At 39.4% G+C, this 20550-nt stretch overlaps 1 protein-coding gene and 1 pseudogene across 1 annotated transcript; one reads left to right on the plus strand and one right to left on the minus strand.

Annotated features, from left to right (window-relative positions):
• Positions 1-3046: 3046 nt before the first annotated feature.
• Positions 3047-10101, minus strand: LOC137950559 (elongation factor G, mitochondrial-like; annotated as a pseudogene).
• A 5612-nt stretch (positions 10102-15713) lies between these two features.
• LOC137943170 (importin subunit beta-1-like) lies at positions 15714-20512 on the plus strand. The gene is made up of 3 exons (XM_068788867.1): positions 15714-15835; positions 16879-19306; positions 19408-20512. The coding sequence occupies exons 2-3, from the start codon at positions 16893-16895 to the stop codon at positions 19604-19606; spliced, it is 2613 nt and encodes an 870-aa protein (XP_068644968.1). The 5' UTR covers positions 15714-15835; positions 16879-16892; the 3' UTR covers positions 19607-20512.
• Positions 20513-20550: the final 38 nt, after the last annotated feature.

Consider the following 20550-nt stretch of genomic DNA (forward strand, 5'->3'; position numbering starts at 1 on the left):
ATATACATAATTAATTGGCTCATGTAATTATTGTATTAATGTATAACAAATTATAATCATTAAATAATATAATATATAAATTAATTAATTAATATTTTAATTTAATTTAATTATACATTAAATTACTTATTTGTGTTATAATATGTTTATTTTACCTAATTTGGAGTTTAAATATTATATTTTAATTTACAAGTTACTTATTTTTATTTTTTTATTTTAGAACACTAAAACTGAAAACTATTTTCCAAACTCATCCCCATTAACACAAATGAACATAAAATCTGAATTTATTGACTAACCCCCTCGGTGCCATTATTTTTCTCGTCTTGTCTACTTTCTTCGTGAAACACGATTCGTGTTATGTGGGCCCCTTTTCTCATCCTTCACTACTTCAGTTTAATATACAGTTAAAAATAATTTTCAAACAAATTAAATAATATCTTTTTATTCCCTGTTTTATGCGCTTACGTATGATCCCACGCTCCGCCCACAATAATTCATTGAGCAATCTGGACGGTTCGTTCGAACATATCGTCTGACTGGACGATCTTTTGACATTTCTATCTCAACCAACACACGTCACAGATTTCTCAACGGTTCAGATCTATTCTTATTGCATTATAAACCGGGAAAACAGAGCCGCATCAAGAACGACACGTTTCCTTGCCACAGTAGAAACAGATGGACCAGATGGAAGCATATCCACGCGTCGATCAACGAATGGCTGAACTGCTTTTCTTCCCTGTTGTCGTTTTCGCACCTAGCGGCTTCGAGTCACGACAGCCACACGAATAAAAGAACACAACGCCTGACCAAAGTGCACTTTCCTGAAGTCGCTCTCCTAACCTTTCAAAATCCATAAATGACGATAATGTCCTTGATTTATTCATTTTCCATAAAGAAGCGTGTGAAGGTATTTATGGAAACCGCTCTTAACTGTTTCGAATTCCGCTGTGTTTTTTTAATTGGACTCCGGTATTAAAAATCTTAAATAGTTTCGTTATTCTTTAAAAAGGAAAGAACGATGAGGGTAATTTAGTAATTAAGGGTTTTAGCTACTCTTCGCTATCCTCGACTGCCCACGAGGAAATAAAGTTGAAGCCGAAGGCAGATGCTTGGGGGGTGACTGTATCCCCGTCATCGAAACCATACACGTGTCGCCACTCCCTTTGACCAAGACGCGGAAAGATTAGCCTTTCCTGTTTCTCTCAACGCTTCTTGGAAAAAAACCTAAAACGCGAGAATCCTATCTGGAATTTTCGGTAGAAAGGGTTCTATCGTTTAAGAGCAGTCAAGGGTGTTTTGGTATTCTTGTACACGGCCAGAGGCGCGTGAAAGTTTCGAAATTTACCGGCGACGTCTATATATAGCTCCAATCGAGGAAGGAGATGCCAGAGATTTCCTAATTTTGCGAGAGAGGAGAAGAAGCTCTCTGAAAACATTCGTTGATTCAAGCGGTGTCTGAGATTTCACTTTTTTGTGTTTTTTTTTTATCTTTTCGTAACTCGGCAGTTTTGATTCCGTCTGGGAGCTTTCGATGAAGAGAGCGGGTTTGCTGTTGGCCTCCATGGCTGCTGCTTCGGTGGCTGCCGTCTCAGATTCTTCGAGTTCGTCTGATTTGTCCGGGAATATAAAGCTCCGATCATCTCACGCGGTAAGCGAGATTGAACTGTTTCTTGACTTCTTGAATTAATTAATTCGGTTTTCTTTTGTCTTGTTTTATGTTCCGAGTCATTTTCGTTGGTCTTAGAAGTAGAAAGAATTATTTCGCCTTTGCTTCTTTTTCAAAAATTGAAAGTCTTTGTGATTTAATGATTTTTAGAACTAGGTCATGCTTCCCCTCTTCCACAAAGAAAATTATCGTTCTTGTGGGTCTATGAGTTTGTGTTTGGAACTCGGATAATTGGATTATCAACGTCCTCTTAATTTTTGTTTTTTTCAATTGTCTCCTTCTCAGGAAAATAATCCGAGAGATGATCGAGATCATTCCTCCTCCAGAACTTCATCTTCAATAGAAAAATTCGCTCCCAGGTTCGACGGTTTGAGATTCATCGAGACCCTTATTACGGCTCATAGGTGAAACCAAGAATTCTTTGGTTCGTTCCGGGATTGGAGAAAGAAAAAAGACCAAAAACTTCTCTCTCTATTCTGTCTATGAAAAATCTTGTACCAATCCTTCGTACAAGGCAAGGCTTTGCCAATTAATGAAAGCTTAATTGCTCACGATTCTTTTATAGAATTTCCTTCTTTTGTTTAATGAACTTGGCTCCTATCCTATGACAGAGAAAACGAAAATCTGCAAAGTCGGTGTGGTGATCCTGAGAGTTGGATCACTAGTGGTTGGTCGAATTTTTAAAATCGTTATTGCGGTCTAAATCGGCGATTCTTGTTGTCACATGCAAGGAGAGGTAGTGGGTCCTGGGCGGTCTCCGAATGATCCGGACCCCATCGTCATTGACGCACCATCACAGGTCATGCTTGTCATTTCCATCTCTTTCAAAATTCGAAATCATATTTGGATTCTCCATAATTGGCGACACCGCATATTCCTTTGCACCCAGACCCTTTGTTAGAGAAATCTAAATTTTAATAGAAAGAAATATTAAAGTGAAATGAGGTGTACCCGTCATCCGTTTCTCTGTGTGACCTGCTCAAAGGTCAATTTCTGTTGTCTGCTGCCATTACGCCACGCTAGGATCCCAACAAATACAATATTGCAAACAATATGTCCGATCAGATGCGGTGTTGCCCCCTTCCAGCAAAAGAGGTGGCGCCCACTGCACGTACAAATATTAAATACACACAATTTGACCACAGCCGACATTGGCTTGTGGGTCTTGATTATCCAAAAGAAAACTGTTAACTCAATTTCAATTACAAATAAAAATGTCTTTCTTTCCCGGAATGGCATCCAATTCCAAGCACAAATGACCCTACAAAATGAGGCAAGAGGGGGCAGTACCTGAACCGTCGATGCAATCAGCCAATAAACATCACCAAACCGATATCTCCAAGAACGGCCTTAGTTTCCACCATGACTACATAGGGGAAGAAAATAAAGTAGACAGATATCTCTACAGATCCATCAGAAAAGTTATAGACATGACAAGTTCTAGGCTATCAATCTTATTAGTTGGTTAACTTACCCTTTGGACCAAAGCACTAATCTCAGTTCCTGTTGTATAAATATCAACGTTACAAATGGGGAAAAAAATATCAAATAATACAAAAAAAAAACTGTGGCTATTAGATGCCACCTTGTCATTCAGCACTCTTGCTTGTCTTGTAAGTGTTCACAAGTTGCATATGTACATCTTGAGAAACAGGAAAATGCTCTTGTATTCCATTGTAAATTCACCTTTGCCCTGCAAAAAGTAGTTACAATTAAATAAGCTGATGTGAGAATTAATGAAAACACGCATAAGTACAAGAATGTAGTAGAGTTTTTGAGGGGCATGACCATGAATTTTAATGCACACCTAATTGATCCCTCTTGCATCCTATGTAAAATATGAAATGTTGGATTCAAAGTTTTAAATTACAGCATCTTAAGGGCTTTAATAAGAAAGCCGCACAATGTTTTATCATACTCCGAAATTAAGCATTCTACATGATTGAAAAACCCAAGTAATCACCTGGGTCATCAACCGAAGAGATGTAGAATAACCAAACATGTTGTTCAGAGGAACCTGAAAGTCAAAATCAACAAGACAGTTCAGGCTGCAGCTACTGATAAAATTAACAAAGGAAAAAAAAAGATCAGATACAGGATATAAGATCAAGCAGAGGAAGGCATTTGAAGTGGAATGCATGACATAAAACTAGAAAATAAAATTAATTATATCTAATCAAAATTAAAGTTTTTGCTTCAAATAAGGCCATGCTAGCAAATCAAGTAAGTTTATAAACTAAAATAAAACACAAATTAATTAATTAAAGTATCTAGGCAGAATTATTTTTTGGACATATCAACCACATAAGGAAACCAAGAAAAAGGGGATTAAACAGAAGAAAAGACGAACAGAACAGAAAGACAACCATTTATTTTACATATTTAAGAAAGTACATAATAAAGGAAATAAGTTGAACCTGATCTCCTGTTTTTGAATAAGCTACCAAGGTCATATTAGAGCTTTCTATATTGGGAGCTGGGTAGCAGCTACTGACCCAGCTGGGTTTTCAGATGTTTTCAGGTGGCCACATTTTTCGGTGGTGGTAGGACCTATCCGGTTCTCAGATGGCGTTACTACTGGTTAGATCACCCAGCTGGACCAGGTTAGAAAACATTGGTTTCCAATGTTTGAGAACTCTCAGATGTTGAATTCATTATTTACTTTAAAAAATGTTAAATCCATATTAAAAAAACTCCACAATGATCATTGGAGAATATCAAACTGAAACCAAAAATATTGAAAACAATCTTAGAACATACATGTGCAGTGATCACACAATCATCACCATCCTGGTCATTTCCGACAATCAGCCCCCTCCGCCTATCATTTGAAACATAAAACAAGCAATTTTACATAAACGAGATGCAGGAGTACCTCAATGAAATCTCAGAACTTAAAACAGTTGATATAGAAACTGTCACACTTACTTGTTAATGTCACCGGTTACAGGACCTTGGAATTCAGTAGGTACTTTTACCTCAACCAACATAGTGGGCTCCAGGATGACGGGCTTTGCTGCTGCGTAGCACTGTTTATGACCAAAACACTGGCTAATGTCAGGAATGGAACGCCAATTTTTTCTCCACTCAAACATAATGGTGTTCCAGTAACATGCAGTGGATTCTGCGATAAAGACTTTCCTACGAGCCAATAAGAGCAGGTAAAACTTGTCTAAATGCATAAATTTCTGCAGATTTGAAAGCCAGTTCACTGGAATCCACAGCATGGGCTGCACCATCTGTCAAGACAATACATATATTCTCCACAGGATATCCAATCAGCGAACCCCTGCAAGGGTACAGAACAAGATAGATTGGATAAAGAATAAAAATAAATAAATAGTTCATTACAACTAGTACCACAAAATTTGCACTCACGAATTTGCAGCTTCTTTAAAACCTTTCTCAATTGCAGGGATAAAACCAGAAGGAATAGCTTGTCCAATAATCATGTTCTCAAATTCAAACTTTGTAGCTGAACCAGTTGGGAGTGGTTCTACATATCTGGCCAGAAATGACAAAACGACAACCTTAACAACATATATTTTGCATGTAGAATATCTCTAGCAATACACCAGGGCACACTACACATCAGCCAAATCACTTGAGTACAACTTATCTGAACAACAAAGCATTAGTGAAAAATGTCATAAGGTCAGTACTATTCGTAAGTGCATGTCCAAAATCAGTAGTGTATATGATTGCAGAAAGTAAAAAACGTCTGGAATATGTAAAAGCTAGTGCTGACCCACAAACTCTTCCATATTGACCTTGACCACCAGTTTGCTTCTTATGCAAACAATCAAATTCTGCACGCTGGGTGATCGTCTCCCTGAAGTTAACACGAGGCTTTCCAACTACTGCATCAACCTATACAGCACCCAAGAGTACATAAAAAGATGGTATTCAAAATCTGGTGAAAAACTGGTTCAAAAGTATGGAGATTATAATAGAAGCTGGTTGAAAGGTATGGATAAAAGATCTTGCAATACCTTATACTCTCTACGAATTCTTTCAACTTAAATATCCAAATGCAGTTCTCCCATTCCAGACATTATAGTCTGTGGACCAAAGAGATTCAACACATAACTCTAGGGTTTGAAAATGCATTTTTAGGTTTAAACGAAAAATTAGATTCAAACAGCACCTGACCACTTTCAATGTCAGTACCAACACGAAAAGTGGGATCCTCTCTCTGGAATCTGTTCAAAGCTTTTGAGAACTGACAAAAAAAAAAAAAAACAGTTGAGCAACCAAGTTAAACAAAACAATGCTCCCAATGCAGTACAAAAAGAAATAAAACAAATAATTAGTTGGTAATACTTTACTTGTCCACTAGAATCTTTGGAAACTGGAGAAATAGCTAAAGACATGACTGGTTCAGGAATATTCATTGAAGTCATGGTATACCTGACTGACCCATTGGTGAAAGTATCACCTGGCAAACCAGATCATAAAGAAGCATTAGATCCAGAGAATGATACAGACATGGATAGAGATGGTCTTTCACACAAAGATTTGCTTCTCCCCAAGTCATTTGTTTCTTCATCCATCAGCTCATATAACCACAAGTTGAAGGAAAATGTAGTTTCCAAAGATTGATGGGTTTGCACCTGATGCACAATCTACACCGAATACAGCAACAATTTGTCCAGAATGGGCCTCTTGAATGTCCTTTAAAACAAGTTCACAGACAATTAACAACATAGGCATTCAAATAAATTGGAGCCGCTCTGTTGCAGGAAGAAAAAGAGTAAGAAAGCCCAAAAGAACCTAAGTTAAACTAGGAAATGCAACATAAAGATGAACAAACCTCCATTTCGTTGGAGTGCATCCTGACTAAGCGGGGAACCTTCATGAAACAAACATCAAAGATACGTCAGCAAAGATGACAATACCGCTGGATATCGTAATAGAGTAAAATTTATTTATATACAGTAAAGTATTAGAGAAAAGCTTTCCTTTTAAAAAACACAAACACCTCACTAATTTCACATAGAGATGTCAAAATTTTAAAGAAAAAAACTTCCATTACTAAGATTTCATTTCTAGATAGCCACCTTAAGAACCTCATAAAGCAAATGGAATCTTAGGACTAAAAGACACGACTTACTTTAACTTTCTTGCCAGTGTTCACATTAATTATGAAATCACCCTTTCGAATGACGCCTTCATAAATTCTGGAAAAAACAGAAAAGAAATTCAACTTTCAAAAAGAAAAGCAAATGATGAGGACTGAAATGTTGCATAACTTTAATAGGATCATTCCATCGTGTATGATCATACTTGAACAGGATCTGTTCTATAGATCATACAACTCGTGTCCTTTTTCATAAAAAAAAAAATTAAGTAATCCAATACTAAAGAAAATAAAAAATTTACCTTAGATAAGTTAACTGACCAAAACGCCCCTCTTCCAGTTTGAAAGCCAAGGCAACAAGGGGTCCAACTGGGGAACCAGATAATAGAACCTTTGGAAGAACATTTGAACAGGAAAACAGGAGAATCAAAATCAAATAGTCAGGAAGAAGAAAAAGGTTTGACCCAGCATGCAAAAGAAAATAAAAATCAAGAGCAATAGTTTACACCTTCTCTTCGTTATTGTTCTGGTCAAGAGCATAATTACTGATTTCAACAGGACAAGGCAAGTAACTAAGTACCCCATCCAGAAGAGGTTGTACCCCCTTAAAAAACAGCAAAACTGACAGATAATGTGTCTTATATCATGTTTAATCCCATAAGTAGCATTCTTAGAAATGAAAATCAATAATGACATCAAAATTCAACACTTGTCGCAATTATCTATGAGGATCAGTGATCTTTCATGAAATCACTAATGATTCTTATAAATGTCAGCTTTTTCCATGAATGTCAATCTTTGAATATCTAATTGATGGTAATGACTGATATTCCAAAAAGAAAATAAAGAAAATAAAAAGAAAGTTAATGACCTTGTTCTTGACTGCACTCCCCATGAACACAGGGATGAATTTCCTTGCAACAGTAGCCCTGCGAATCGCCATCTAACAAAAACAAGTAAGGAGGCACTTGAGCTAGGTAGTGAAGAAACCATTTTAACATTTGATATAAAAATAGATAAATAAAACCGATAAATTTTCAGATGTGTACAATCAAGTACAAATCTATTGAAAAAACAATTGAATATATAAGAATTAACTTATCAGCTAGTACACCTCAAGGTCAGCAGGGGATATGAGCTCATCACTAAAAAAGGCTTCAGCTAGTACATCATCCACCTCAGAAACAACTTCAATCAGTTTTCTCCGCTTTTCTTTGACTACAGCCTCCATATTTGTGGGAATATCAGCTGAGACAATGTTTTCCCTGCAAATAAGGATTGAAGAATTACAAATGTACAAATGTGGTGGAATTTGTAATCAATAAATCTGAAAGCAAAAAAGGATAAAAAAAGCTATGTGTGAACGAACCCATTGGAACCATGAAAGTAATATGCCTTCATATTCACAATGTCCACAAGACCCTCAAATTCCTCTTCTAATCCAATTGGAACTTGCACAGCAGCACTATGATGGCGAAGCTTAGCCCTTGCCTAGAATAACAGTTGTAAAGATATTAGTACCGAGGTTTTTCTCGTGCTTTCTTTTTCATCTGCAAGCAAGGTCTGTTGCTCCAGAACCCTTGTAACTGGATCAAACTGGCCTTATTCAGAATACACAGGAAGTAAACTGTACAGGATGAAGTCATTAAGCAACAACTAGTTGATCCAATTCCATTGAACTAAGTGATCTGTTCTTAGATATCAGTCCATCTCGCCTAAATAATTGATAGATATTTGCTAACTGTTGTCTATTATATAATAGATTTCACCTTTCTTATAAAAAAAACCAAAAATGGTAGATAGGTAGATTGGCTCTGCTGTAAGAGTCTAGCAGGTAAACTATCAGCTACGACAACATTATCAGGTTCTGTCTTGTGCTTAAAAATCACAAATGCCCATCGACCTTCAAAAAAATGGATACCTACCTGGTTCAAAACCTTCCATGGATCTGCTCCCATTCGGTCAAGCTTGTTAATAAATGCAAGTCTAGGGACCTCATATCTTCTCATTTGACGATCAACAGTAATTGACTGACTCTGCACTCCACCAACACTACAGAGAACAAGGATTGCACCATCAAGAACACGCAAGGCTCTTTCCACTTCAATCGTGAAGTCCACATGGCCAGGAGTGTCAATTATATTAATCTGCAACAGAATCGCAATATTCTGTTAAATTCATAAAAGAAACCAGAAATTAAAAAGGCTGAGCAGTTCGTACAAGCCTGATTGGTGAATTAAGAGAAAAACAGAATACTGGGGCCACAAAAATCCATGCAAGCTTGTATCAACATTGACTAGCAAATCCATTGTTGAAAATATGAAGGCCTATGCTACTTCAATAAGGTTTTAGTTCCAAGCTCAACACCGCATCTGCATTTCCACAGTTCTACTGCTTAAACCGGAAAGCTGTCAAGAAGAGATATTAAATCACATAGATGCTCTCGGAGCTGACTGTATAGGACTGAACAATATAGACCAAGGAGACCTTCAATAGCTGCTAAACAGTGCAAGTCTATTTGAGGCATTGCGGCAACACTATGACAATGACTCTTTAGTCTCGACACATAAAAGAACTTCTAAAAACAGAAAAACAAGAAGCAAATGGCATGGCTACAGTGTTGAATTCTTATTTTTAAGAAATGAAATGCCGTCGATCAAAACTAGAAATGGAAAATGCAGACACCTCAAAATGAGACTTTGCATATAAATTTAGAATTTCTGACAATTCTATCCAATCAATAAGAAAAGCACATCGAACTACCGTATGGGAATCAGCTGACTAAAACTTGTCAACTTCAACATCAAACAAATACAGCACCAACGAATGAGTAAGCAATCAGACTCAGTACAGAAGAGAGCTAAAAATGCGTGCTCCGAATTTCCGTAAACAAAATAGGCATCGAAAACTGTACTAACAGTACGAAATCCATGTAAAAGCCAACCGCACCTGATAACCATTCCACGTACAATATGTAGCCGCGGATTGGATCGTAATTCCCTTCTCCCTCTCCAAATCCATCGAATCCATCTTGGCCCCGACACCATCTTTCCCCCTGACTTCGTGAATCTCGTGAATTCTCCCCGTGTAATACAATACTCTCTCGGTGAGAGTGGTCTTCCCTGAATCAATATGAGCGGAAATTCCAATGTTCCGGAGCTTACTCATCGCCTCCTTCCACCAGGCTTCCTTCTCATCCTCGGATCGAACCAGAGCAGCAGTGGAAAAACCCCGTCGCGACGCATTTTCGATCAGAAAAAGAGAGAAATAGGACGGAGCAGAGCGTGGTGGAGAGGCTGCTCTCTGCGCGTAAAGCTCGTAGACAACGGGATGCAGAAGATCGAACCATTGCATTTGTTCTCCTTCTACTAATACCCTAAACCCCTCCACCTGCCGCTTTTGATTTCAAGCAAGAAACAAGAATAGCAAAGGGTTGACAAAGTAATACAACTCGCTCGTGTAATAATACTGCATGGATTTAAATTTATTTTCTACGTGAATTAACATTTGAAATTCCTATTATCAAGGATGAAGTTTAAGGATCCATTGAAATCCAAACCAATAGGAGGTGACGCGCTTACATTTGGGTATTCTCAAGCACAAGTTTACTACCCATCGATTAAGAGGGGCTTTTAGCTAGTTTGAACACCATATAAGAAAATACGACGAGAGAAACTTCTGTTAAAGACAGTACTTCAAACGATAGATTGCTCATTGCGTAGGCTGATCTCAGAGAACCGATTTACTTTCTCAAATGCTTGAAAAAGAACAACAGTTTTCACTTTCAGTTGCTCAAAAAGTATCATTTGGTCATGTCTTAGACCCAGTGGCCATAACAAGAGTTTCTCATTACTAATTACCAACATCGAGTATAAACAATCCCAGATTACCACTGTCAGTACAAATTTTCAGGGGCAACCTCAGCAAAAATGTACGAATAGAACTAGTTCACCTCAACATGGAAAGGGTTCAATATTCCTTATTCCCAAAAATTTGAGGCCGTTGCTGCAAAAAGAGAAAAAGAAGTGTTATCATCAAATTTCAGTTTTGAACTGACGAACATTAAAATTTAGCAGATCAAAGGTGAAAGATACCAAATTAATGTAGAACCATATTGAGATGAGAGGGAAACTTCTGAGCCCAACCAGCAAAAATTGACATGCTTTCAGACAACAAAAATTATGCCAGATGCAATCCTAACTAACTTCATGCTTCGTTAATTTGTTTTTAAAAATCTCATTTTGGGATGGGATTTGGACCCAACTTAACATGGTATCAGAGTAGGTACTCATATGTGGGCCTGTATTTAAACTATCTACTTGTAGAGCCACAAAAGATGGCCTACACCTAAACTATCCACTTGTAGAGCGACAAAATAGGATTTACACCTAAATTGCCTACTCCTAAATTATCCACTTGTAGAATCACAAAAAAATGGTTTACACGTGAGGGGGAGTGTTAAGGAATAGTCCCACATGGATTAGTGAATACAAGGATCTTGAGTTTATTAGTTGGGAAAAATGTTTCCTAAGTTGATTAGTCATTTTGGGATAGAGCCTTGGACCCAATAAAAACTAAATACCAAATCAAATTGTCACTAGCAACACGAGTATATGACAAAATTGGGACCATGGCTCACTGATCACATGGAGGGATTTTTTGAGAAAAATCTCATGTTCGAGGGTCACAAGGCTCAGGGTAACTAGGTTAAACACGTTGACACTCAAATAAAACGAATTATGTTGGATACACAAGAAAGAGGATTGGACCAGACACCTAGAAGGCCATTCATCACAAGAACTTGGTGAAGTATGGGAATTAGTAGCTGACAAATAACGAAAAATAACTTGAAACCACTTGCAATATCCTTTTGAATATGATGTGTTCCCAATTGGTCATCATTATGCATTTACTAAGTAACACTAACTAGGCCATGTCCAATTGGTCATCATTATTGCACAAGTCACTGAAAGGTCCTTCATCTCATGTCCAAAATATGTTTCCAAAGACAAGATTCAAAACCCAGATTTCATGTGGGTAAATTATGAATAACTTGATATATTATCCTAACTAATAAACTCAAATATAATAAAAATTCTTGTGGGATAAAATTTATTATATCAAGTAAAATTAGTTACAATTAATATCTAATATTCTTTATGTAATCCTAATAATAATATATAATTTTTATTAAGTTAAAGATGTTGTGGCTACTCTCTAAATAATAAAAATTATATGGATCATTAAACATTAAATCTCATAAATGTATGAGAATAGCACGAATTGCATAATTTTACTTTACACTGACATATTATCATTATGCACAAAATATTTTCATAAGATATACATAATTAAAAACTATAATATTATGCATAACTTTAATTTCATGCATTTAAATATAAGCCAAAAAAAGGCATAAAATCTATAACAGGAAATAAATCTAAAAATTCCTATATGCATAACAGTCGACGGCCAGTGGCCTAATGGTTACTAGCGCAATTGATTTTGCTAGTGCGCGGGTTCGAATCCCGTTGGCACAAAATCAAATATAAGTACCGAGTCGGCTTGGTCTTGGAACGGCGAGCTAACTCAACTCGTCCGAGTCGACCCATGCTTTTTTTTTTTTTACACCGAGTCACACCGACCTGAGTCGCAGTTGCCGAGTTGGAACGGCAAGTCGCAAAAGACTCATCCCGAGCCAACTCGCCCGATATTTACGAAAATACCTTATGGTTTTAATTAACCAATTTATGCGCTTTGGAGGTCGCCTTCAACCTCCAGCCGCGCAGGTTCACCGACGTTCTTTCAAGTCGTTGATGCCGGCAAACCTGTTGGAATGGTCGCCGGCGTCAGCACTGCGGCTTCGACGCTTTAAGGCGTCGCTAGAGAGCCGCCGACAGTCCCGCATAGAGAGCAGACAGAGACTGCCGACACCAATTGTTTTTATACAATGTCGATACCAACAAACCGTGTGGAATGGTCGCCAGCGTCGGTGCTGCGTCTTTCTCCGATGCTTTTCGCTGATGCGAGAGCCCCGACTGTGGAAAGCAGTGAGCGCATAATTTGTTTTTAAAAAACAGAGACCGTAAACAGAGCTTTTAAACTTAAGCTCAAATGGAACCGAAACCCTGGATCAGAGGTCTGCTCTGATACCAACTGTAAGCCTTAAACATGAATTTCTAACAACATGAAATTCATCATATAATTTTAAACTGAAGCAAAATCATACCTCCTTCCATACGCTTCAGATTCCTTCTCTTTTTTCTCTATTCGGTGCTTCCGATCTCTAAACACTCTCAGCGATGGCTCAACTGAAGGGGCTTGAGTGACGAGACAGGGGACCAAACCAACAAAACGTGAAGACAACTTTCCATAAGGTTGTTCATAGTTTCATGTTATCGAAGGAATTGTAACTGCCAGAAGTTGAGACCACGATTAATGAAAAAAGCGTTTCTCATAAAAACGGTCAAAGAGGTCAAATACCAGTGAAGAAGATACGTGGATGGCCAATGCCTGCGATTTCATTAATAAATCTCTCCGCCGTTCCTGTAGCTCGCGACTACAAGTCCAAGCCATCCTCAGCTTCTGCTTGCTCGTCCAACTTATATAGTTAATGAACTCAGGTCGATGATGCAATTCCAAGCCTTGGGCTGAAGCTGCTGTCCAGGTCCGATCCCACACTCAACTGGAATGATGGAGAAAATGAAGATAAGACCATTCACACCCAAGTTTATGCATTGCAGTACCATCATATCGGATCGACGCACGTTTGATCGCCACAGATCCCGTACCATCGTAACCCATCGAGGGCCACAGATCTAATACCATCATATCAAAGCTACACGGTTGAATATTGTGGATGCAGTATCATCATACCGGATCCATGCGTGGTTCCCGTACTCGAGCGGATTTCTGAAACAGTATGAGCGAGCCAACGTCATCTTCCTCTCTGTGAACGTTAACCAGTGCTGAAAAATCGGCAATTGTGATGTCATTTTCTGATAACCTCCACAGGCGGATATCTGAGATGATGTGCCCCAAGCTTTACCACTCTCGTAGGTTAATGGAATCCGCAGCTTCTTCCGTGTCATTTTCCCGTAGAGGCTGGGAAGATGCGCCTCTCTGGCCGACATGAAGGTTTTTGGGGTGAAATCATTTTGATTAGCTAAAGAGATTACAATTATAATTTTTAATATTTTTATTAATTATATGCGTGCTTGTTGGCAATTAAACACGTAATGCATCACTTCTCGTTTTCCAAATTTACTTGTTTACAACCATCAAGCACATGGTGGTGTTTGGGGACAGACAACCAGTCAAAGGCAGGCAGCGCCCACATGGTGGTGCAGCCACAGAAGCCCTCAGATTCACCGCCTCACCAGGTAAAGAAGTTTCGAAAAAGTGTCGGAAGATCGAGGAACTCATAACAGGAAATTCAAGGCATTAATCCCAAGCTTTTCAGTCTGTACTCTCTTCGCCACACAAATTTAATTTTATAACAAAAAAACAGACATCCAGATCAGTTACCCCTGTACAATAATGCTGCTCAAAAGATGAACAGCTCAGACAGTAGAAAAGGAAACAGAATCATGATGCTCTGGTCCATGGACTGTTTCGGACTCTCGATTCAGTGACTTGAGTCGGCTACGGGTCGGACTGCGGTTTTGAACAGAAGAAACGAGAGATTTCCGACTGATAAAGTAGAGAAATCCGCCTCGGGAGTGAGTCACGAACCATCCGAAACTTTACCCACACGCATTTTATAGGATTATACAGTCAGATTATACCTAGAAAATAATAATAAAATATACAGATTTAATATAATTCACCTAAAATTGCGTGAAATGAAGTGGACGGAATGCCATGGCGTGGATAGCAAAGGTGACGTTGATCGGTTTGCGTTGAGCATTTGTCGTCGCAGACGATAACAGCGTGGCGGTGAAACGAAACGCTCGCTCTTGCACAGCAGCGGGCATGTCAGCTGATCTCAACTGTATATTGAGACTCGCAGCAATGGCCCCTAACTTCACTACCGGCGCCGGTGAGAGTAAATTGATTCCAAGAGGGTGCTGCGCGAGCTCTTTCTTCTTCCTTCGGCTATCTGATTTTTCCTTCATGAAGGTCGGGTTGTTTGATCGATCCTTTGCCGAAGCCAGAAGGAGACGTCTGGCGAGATACTGAAAGTTTGTAATAGTATAGATTTGACATCACCTCGGCGAGGTCTCATGAGCACCGGCCGGTTCCATCGGAGAACCTCTTTTGACCCACATTTCCACCAACTCTGCGTTGTTGTAAGTGAGATCGTACACCCTTGACCAAGTAGTAGAAGACAATCTCGAATAATGGCGTCATCCAGGGTGGGGCTCAATTTTATTCAGGTTGAGCTAGGTGAGTTTTTAAGGATTTCCTGAACCAAGTGATTTTCTAAAGACGTTAATTTTCCACTCGGCACCCTTCTCGGACCCTCGCCACTCGCACTCGCACTCGCACTCGCACTCGCACTCGCTTCCCTCTTCCCTCTTTGCCTTAAATGCGTCTTCCGTGTCCATTCACGCCCTCCCCTACGTGGAAGTCCACGTCGGCGAGGAATCGCCATTATGGAGAGTGGAAGCCCGAAGGAGCGAAGAATAGATTTAAATTTAAAATGATGGAAATCTGAAATTTTCCCCCTCGAAAAAGGGGAAAAAGGCAAGGTGGGACCACGTGACGACATTTTTCAGTGGGGATCGGTTAGAGGTTTGCTTGATTGGAAATGATGAGCCGTTTCTGAAGGTTGGACGGATGGGATCCGTTAGTGGTCCACACGGATACAACTTCTCTCAGTAGCGAAGCCAGAGGGCGTATGGGAAAAGGGTAGATAAAAAAGGTGGATATGTAAGAAAAGAAAACAATAATAAAGAAGTAGATATATTAGATACTAAATTTACAAATCCAGCTTTACATTGATGTCTTGTTGTTGTTCTTTTTTTTTTTTTTTTTCTCTTTCCTAGGGTTTTCCTTTTGAGCTGCGCTATTCTGTATCAGCTGTCTCTGATCGTCGATTGACTGTCAACCGAGGCCGCCGGATTCTTTATCAAATCCTTGTAAGTTCCACTTTCCTTCTCTCGATTGGGTGGGATTTTCGGCTGGTTTTGTTAGGGCATCGAAATTTCGGGTTGTTATCCCTTCGATCCGCATCATTTTACTGTCTTTTTTTTAACTGCGATTGTGCACTTCTGTTTGTCAGTGCCTTTCTCATCAGACTGACAGATTTAGTTATGTAAGGTTTAGCTAGTGTGGCAATATGACTTTGATATTGCTTTGCGGTTCCGGAGAGTCGTTTGTATTCTTCATTATGTCATCCATTTGCTCGATTCCTGTTTCTTTTCGTTTATTTTAATTGGATTCGGTACCTGGAACTGCCCCTTTTAAGTTTCATCATTAGATTGTGTTAGATCTATGTTCTTATTTCCATCGTACTGAAATTCTTCTGAGTCCGCAGTTGTTTTTATTTGTTATTAATACTGCTCTATGATTGTTGTTTGCGGACCTTTTAATTTCAATTATCTCGCTTGTGCTATTAGTCATGGTTCACGTTCTGTGTCATTTGATACTTGCTCGTATTTATGTGATTCTACTTAGCTTAATGTGTAGCTTTATTCTATAAAATACTTAGAATTTATCTTTCTGCTCATCTCCTTTTTTTCCCGAAATATGCAAGTGATTTATGGCCAGTAGCTTCTTGAGTTTTTCTGAGGAAGTATTGGTGTGTCTCTGATAAGTTTCTTTAGCAATGGTAGTTTCTGTATTTGCCTTACTCTATTGGTTTTTATTTTTATGTTTACTTTTCCCTGGAAATGCTTTGTTGATTCTGTTCTTTAGATGAATCTAGACTGTTTCTTGGAATTTTCTATTCGTTAATCTTTCTACTTTCTCTTTTCGTTTGTTTATAGTTGTTACTGGAGTTGATCAGCTTCAGTTTCATTTGTTTGTTGGCTTTCCTTGGACCTACTCTTGCTATTCTTGATTGTCCAAACTTTCTTTACTTATTAAAGAATTCCTACTGCAAAGCTGGAAGAGAGCAATCTGTTGACTTGTCATTGTGAGAGGAACTTATGGTATGTGTTTGAACTTTGTCTTTTTACAGCCACACAAGCTACCATGGAAGTCACACAAATACTTTTGAATGCACAATCAGTCGACAGTACAGTGAGAAAGAGTGCTGAGGAGACCCTGAAACAATTTCAGGACCAAGACCTTCCTGGTTTCTTGTTAGCTCTTTCAGGGGAGTTGGCAAACAATGAGAAGCCTGTTGATAGCCGTAAACTAGCGGGATTGATCCTCAAGAATACATTAGATGCTAAGGAGCAACACAGGAAGTTTGAGCTCGTACAGAGATGGCGTGCACTGGATCCAGCTGTTAAAAATCAAATCAAAGCTTGTTTGTTGCAGACACTCTCCTCTCCTGTTCCTGATGCTCGATCTACTGCATCTCAAGTCATTGCTAAAATAGCTGGCATTGAGCTTCCACACAACCAGTGGCCAGAGCTTATTGGCTCCCTCTTGTCAAACATTCACCAGATCCCACCTCATGTGAAGCAGGCAACTCTGGAGACACTGGGGTATTTGTGTGAGGAAGTTTCTCCAGATGTTGTTGATCAAGATCAAGTGAATAAAATCCTTACAGCGGTGGTTCAGGGTATGAACTCATCTGAGGTGAATGCTGATGTTAGGTTTGCTGCCACACGGGCACTCTATAATGCATTAGTTTTTGCTCAGGCAAATTTCACCAATGATATGGAGAGAGATTACATAATGAGAGTTGTTTGTGAGGCAACTCTTTCTCCTGAAGTCAAGATAAGGCAGGCTGCTTTTGAGTGCTTGGTTTCCATTTCTTCAACCTACTATGAAAAACTCTCTTCCTACATTCATGACATATTTAACATCACTGCGAAGACTGTGAGGGAGGATGAGGAGCCTGTGGCTCTCCAGGCTATTGAATTCTGGAGCTCCATTTGTGATGAGGAGATAGATATTTTAGATGAATATGGAGGTGAATTTAGTGGTGACTCTGTAATACCATGCTTTTATTTTATCAAGCAGGCTCTGCCTGCACTTGTCCCGATGTTGTTGGAGACACTGCTCAAGCAGGAGGAGGATCAAGATCAGGATGAGGGGGCCTGGAATCTTGCTATGGCTGGAGGGACTTGTTTAGGCTTGGTTGCTCGAACTGTAGGCGATGATATAGTTCCTCTTGTGATGCCTTTCATAGAAGAAAACATCACAAAGCCGGATTGGAGGTGCAGAGAAGCGGCAACTTATGCATTTGGTTCCATTTTGGAGGGCCCTTCACCGGACAAGCTCACACTCATTGTAAACGTTGCTTTAAACTTTATGCTGACTGCTTTGACTAAGGATCCAAATAATCATGTGAAGGACACCACAGCATGGACCCTTGGAAGAATATTTGAATTCCTCCATGGGTCAACTGTAGAGTCACCTATAATTACTGCTGCCAACTGCCAACAGATTCTTACTGTCCTGCTCCACAGCATGAAAGACGTACCTAATGTTGCGGAAAAGGCCTGTGGGGCCCTCTATTTCCTTGCTCAAGGATATGAGGATGCAGGTTCTTCATCCTCCCATCTTTCGCCCTTCTTCCAAGATATTGTACAGGCTCTTCTTACTGTGACTCACAGGGAAGATGCTGGAGAATCCCGACTTAGGACTGCTGCTTATGAGACATTGAATGAAGTAGTCCGATGTTCAATGGAGGAGACTGCCCCTACAGTCGTGCAGCTTGCTCCTGTCATCATGATGGAGCTCAATCAGACACTCGAAGCACATAAACTCTCCTCTGAGGAGAGAGAGAAGCAGAATGAATTGCAAGGTCTCCTTTGTGGTTGCTTGCAGGTTATGATTCAAAAATTGGGAACATCTGAAAGTACAAAATATGTCTTCATGCAATACGCAGACCAGATGATGGGTCTATTTTTGAGGGTTTTTGAATGCAGGAGTGCCACAGTACATGAAGAGGCTATGCTGGCAATTGGAGCCTTGGCGTATGCGACAGGGGCAGATTTTGTCAAGTACATGTCTGAATTTTACCGATATCTGGAAATGGGCCTACAGAACTTTGAGGAGTATCAAGTTTGTGCTATTACTGTTGGTGTGGTTGGTGATCTATGTCGTGCTCTGGAGGACAAGATACTTCCTTTTTGTGATGGTATCATGACTCAGCTTCTCAAGGATTTATCAAGTAATCAGTTGCACCGATCTGTCAAGCCTCCTATCTTCTCATGCTTTGGTGATATTGCATTGGCTATTGGCGAGCACTTTGAAAAGTATTTGATTTATGCGATGCCCATGCTGCAGAGTGCTGCAGAGCTATCTGCCCATGCTACTGGTGCAGATGACGAGATGCTTGAGTATACCAATCTATTGAGAAATGGAATCTTGGAAGCTTACTCTGGCATATTTCAAGGGTTCAAAAACTCCCTGAAGACCCAGCTGCTCATGCCATATGCACCTCACATCCTTCAGTTTTTAGATAGTTTGTACATGGAGAAAGCCATGTGAGTTCTACCACCTTCCTTTTGATTGAATATTGATATTGGTCTGGCTCTTAAATTTGTTTGTGTTTCTTTCTTAAGCCATTGATTGTTTTTGTTGTCAGGGATGATGTGGTGACAAAGACTGCAATTGGGTTACTGGGTGATCTTGCAGATACATTGGGTACAAATGCAGGTCTTTTGATTAGTCAATCAGTAGCAAGCAGAGACTTCCTTAATGAATGCTTGTCATCGGATGACCATTTGATTAAAGAATCTGCTGATTGGGCTCAGTTGACTGTCAGTCGAGCTATTTCTGGTTGATGCTGCTTGGTGCAATTTTAGAATTCTCTTGCATGCATTTGGGTGTGTCAAGTCAGGGTCCAGGATTGCATACCATGTTTGGGGTCTTCGTCACCATTGGAGTTAAAAGTTGTCACTAACTTGCATGTCTGGTAGCTTGGAGTTGGGTTTTTTCAACTGAGGAAGAAGTGGGTAGCGATGGACCCACCTCCGCTAACTTAGCAGAACGGCTGCAAGGGGACCCTCCCATGAAGGAAGAGGGGGAGCTGGAGCTCTGCTCTTTGTGCAAAAACGTGGCTCCATCGGCCCCAGTATTTGCTTGCCTTGTATATTTATCAAGAGTCTTTTTGTCGGTATTGCATTTCATATCAAATACTTTTCCTAGACCACCTCAAGTAGATTTTTTTCTCAACCGGCAAGCAAAGCAGTTAAAACGGTCAGTTGTATCATGTCATGTCATGACACACAAAGCGAAAGCAGGTTCAGTTTGTTCCATAGTCAGTCTGGGTGCTGCAGCTCTGAGATCATCTTTGGTAAATCTGCGCTCCATATTTCTTGCACATCTTTATATTTTTCTTTTTCTTTTAATTTTTTATTTTTGAAATTTTGTATGAGTCCTGCATTGTTTTAAGTCATCAATGTTATGTTTGTTTCTTTGGTGCATCATCTCCTTCCTTCTGTATACTTGGTCCGTACCTGGAAGCCTGAAGTGCCTTACAGGTTTGCATTATCGACATGGTTAGACATTCTCATCATGCATTGTTAATTACTTTTCACCATCCGAGTTTTTTTCAAGTTGGTGCCCCTTACTCCCGTGTGGCTAGTTGCAAGAATTTATTCTTCATTTTTACCGTGTAATCAGTACTGTTTATTATTGGGTAAGGCGATATCATGAAAGCTTGATTTGCAGGGACGCACTGCTTCCTCTGTTGATTCTTCTTACGCGTTGTGTATCGTATCATGTA

The sequence above is a fragment of the Aristolochia californica genome, unplaced genomic scaffold, assembly GCF_029961685.1.
Source record: "Aristolochia californica isolate CCGP_79_NKW_82.1479 unplaced genomic scaffold, dmAriCali1.0.hap1 SCAF_1, whole genome shotgun sequence".
Lineage (NCBI taxonomy): Eukaryota > Viridiplantae > Streptophyta > Magnoliopsida > Piperales > Aristolochiaceae > Aristolochia > Aristolochia californica.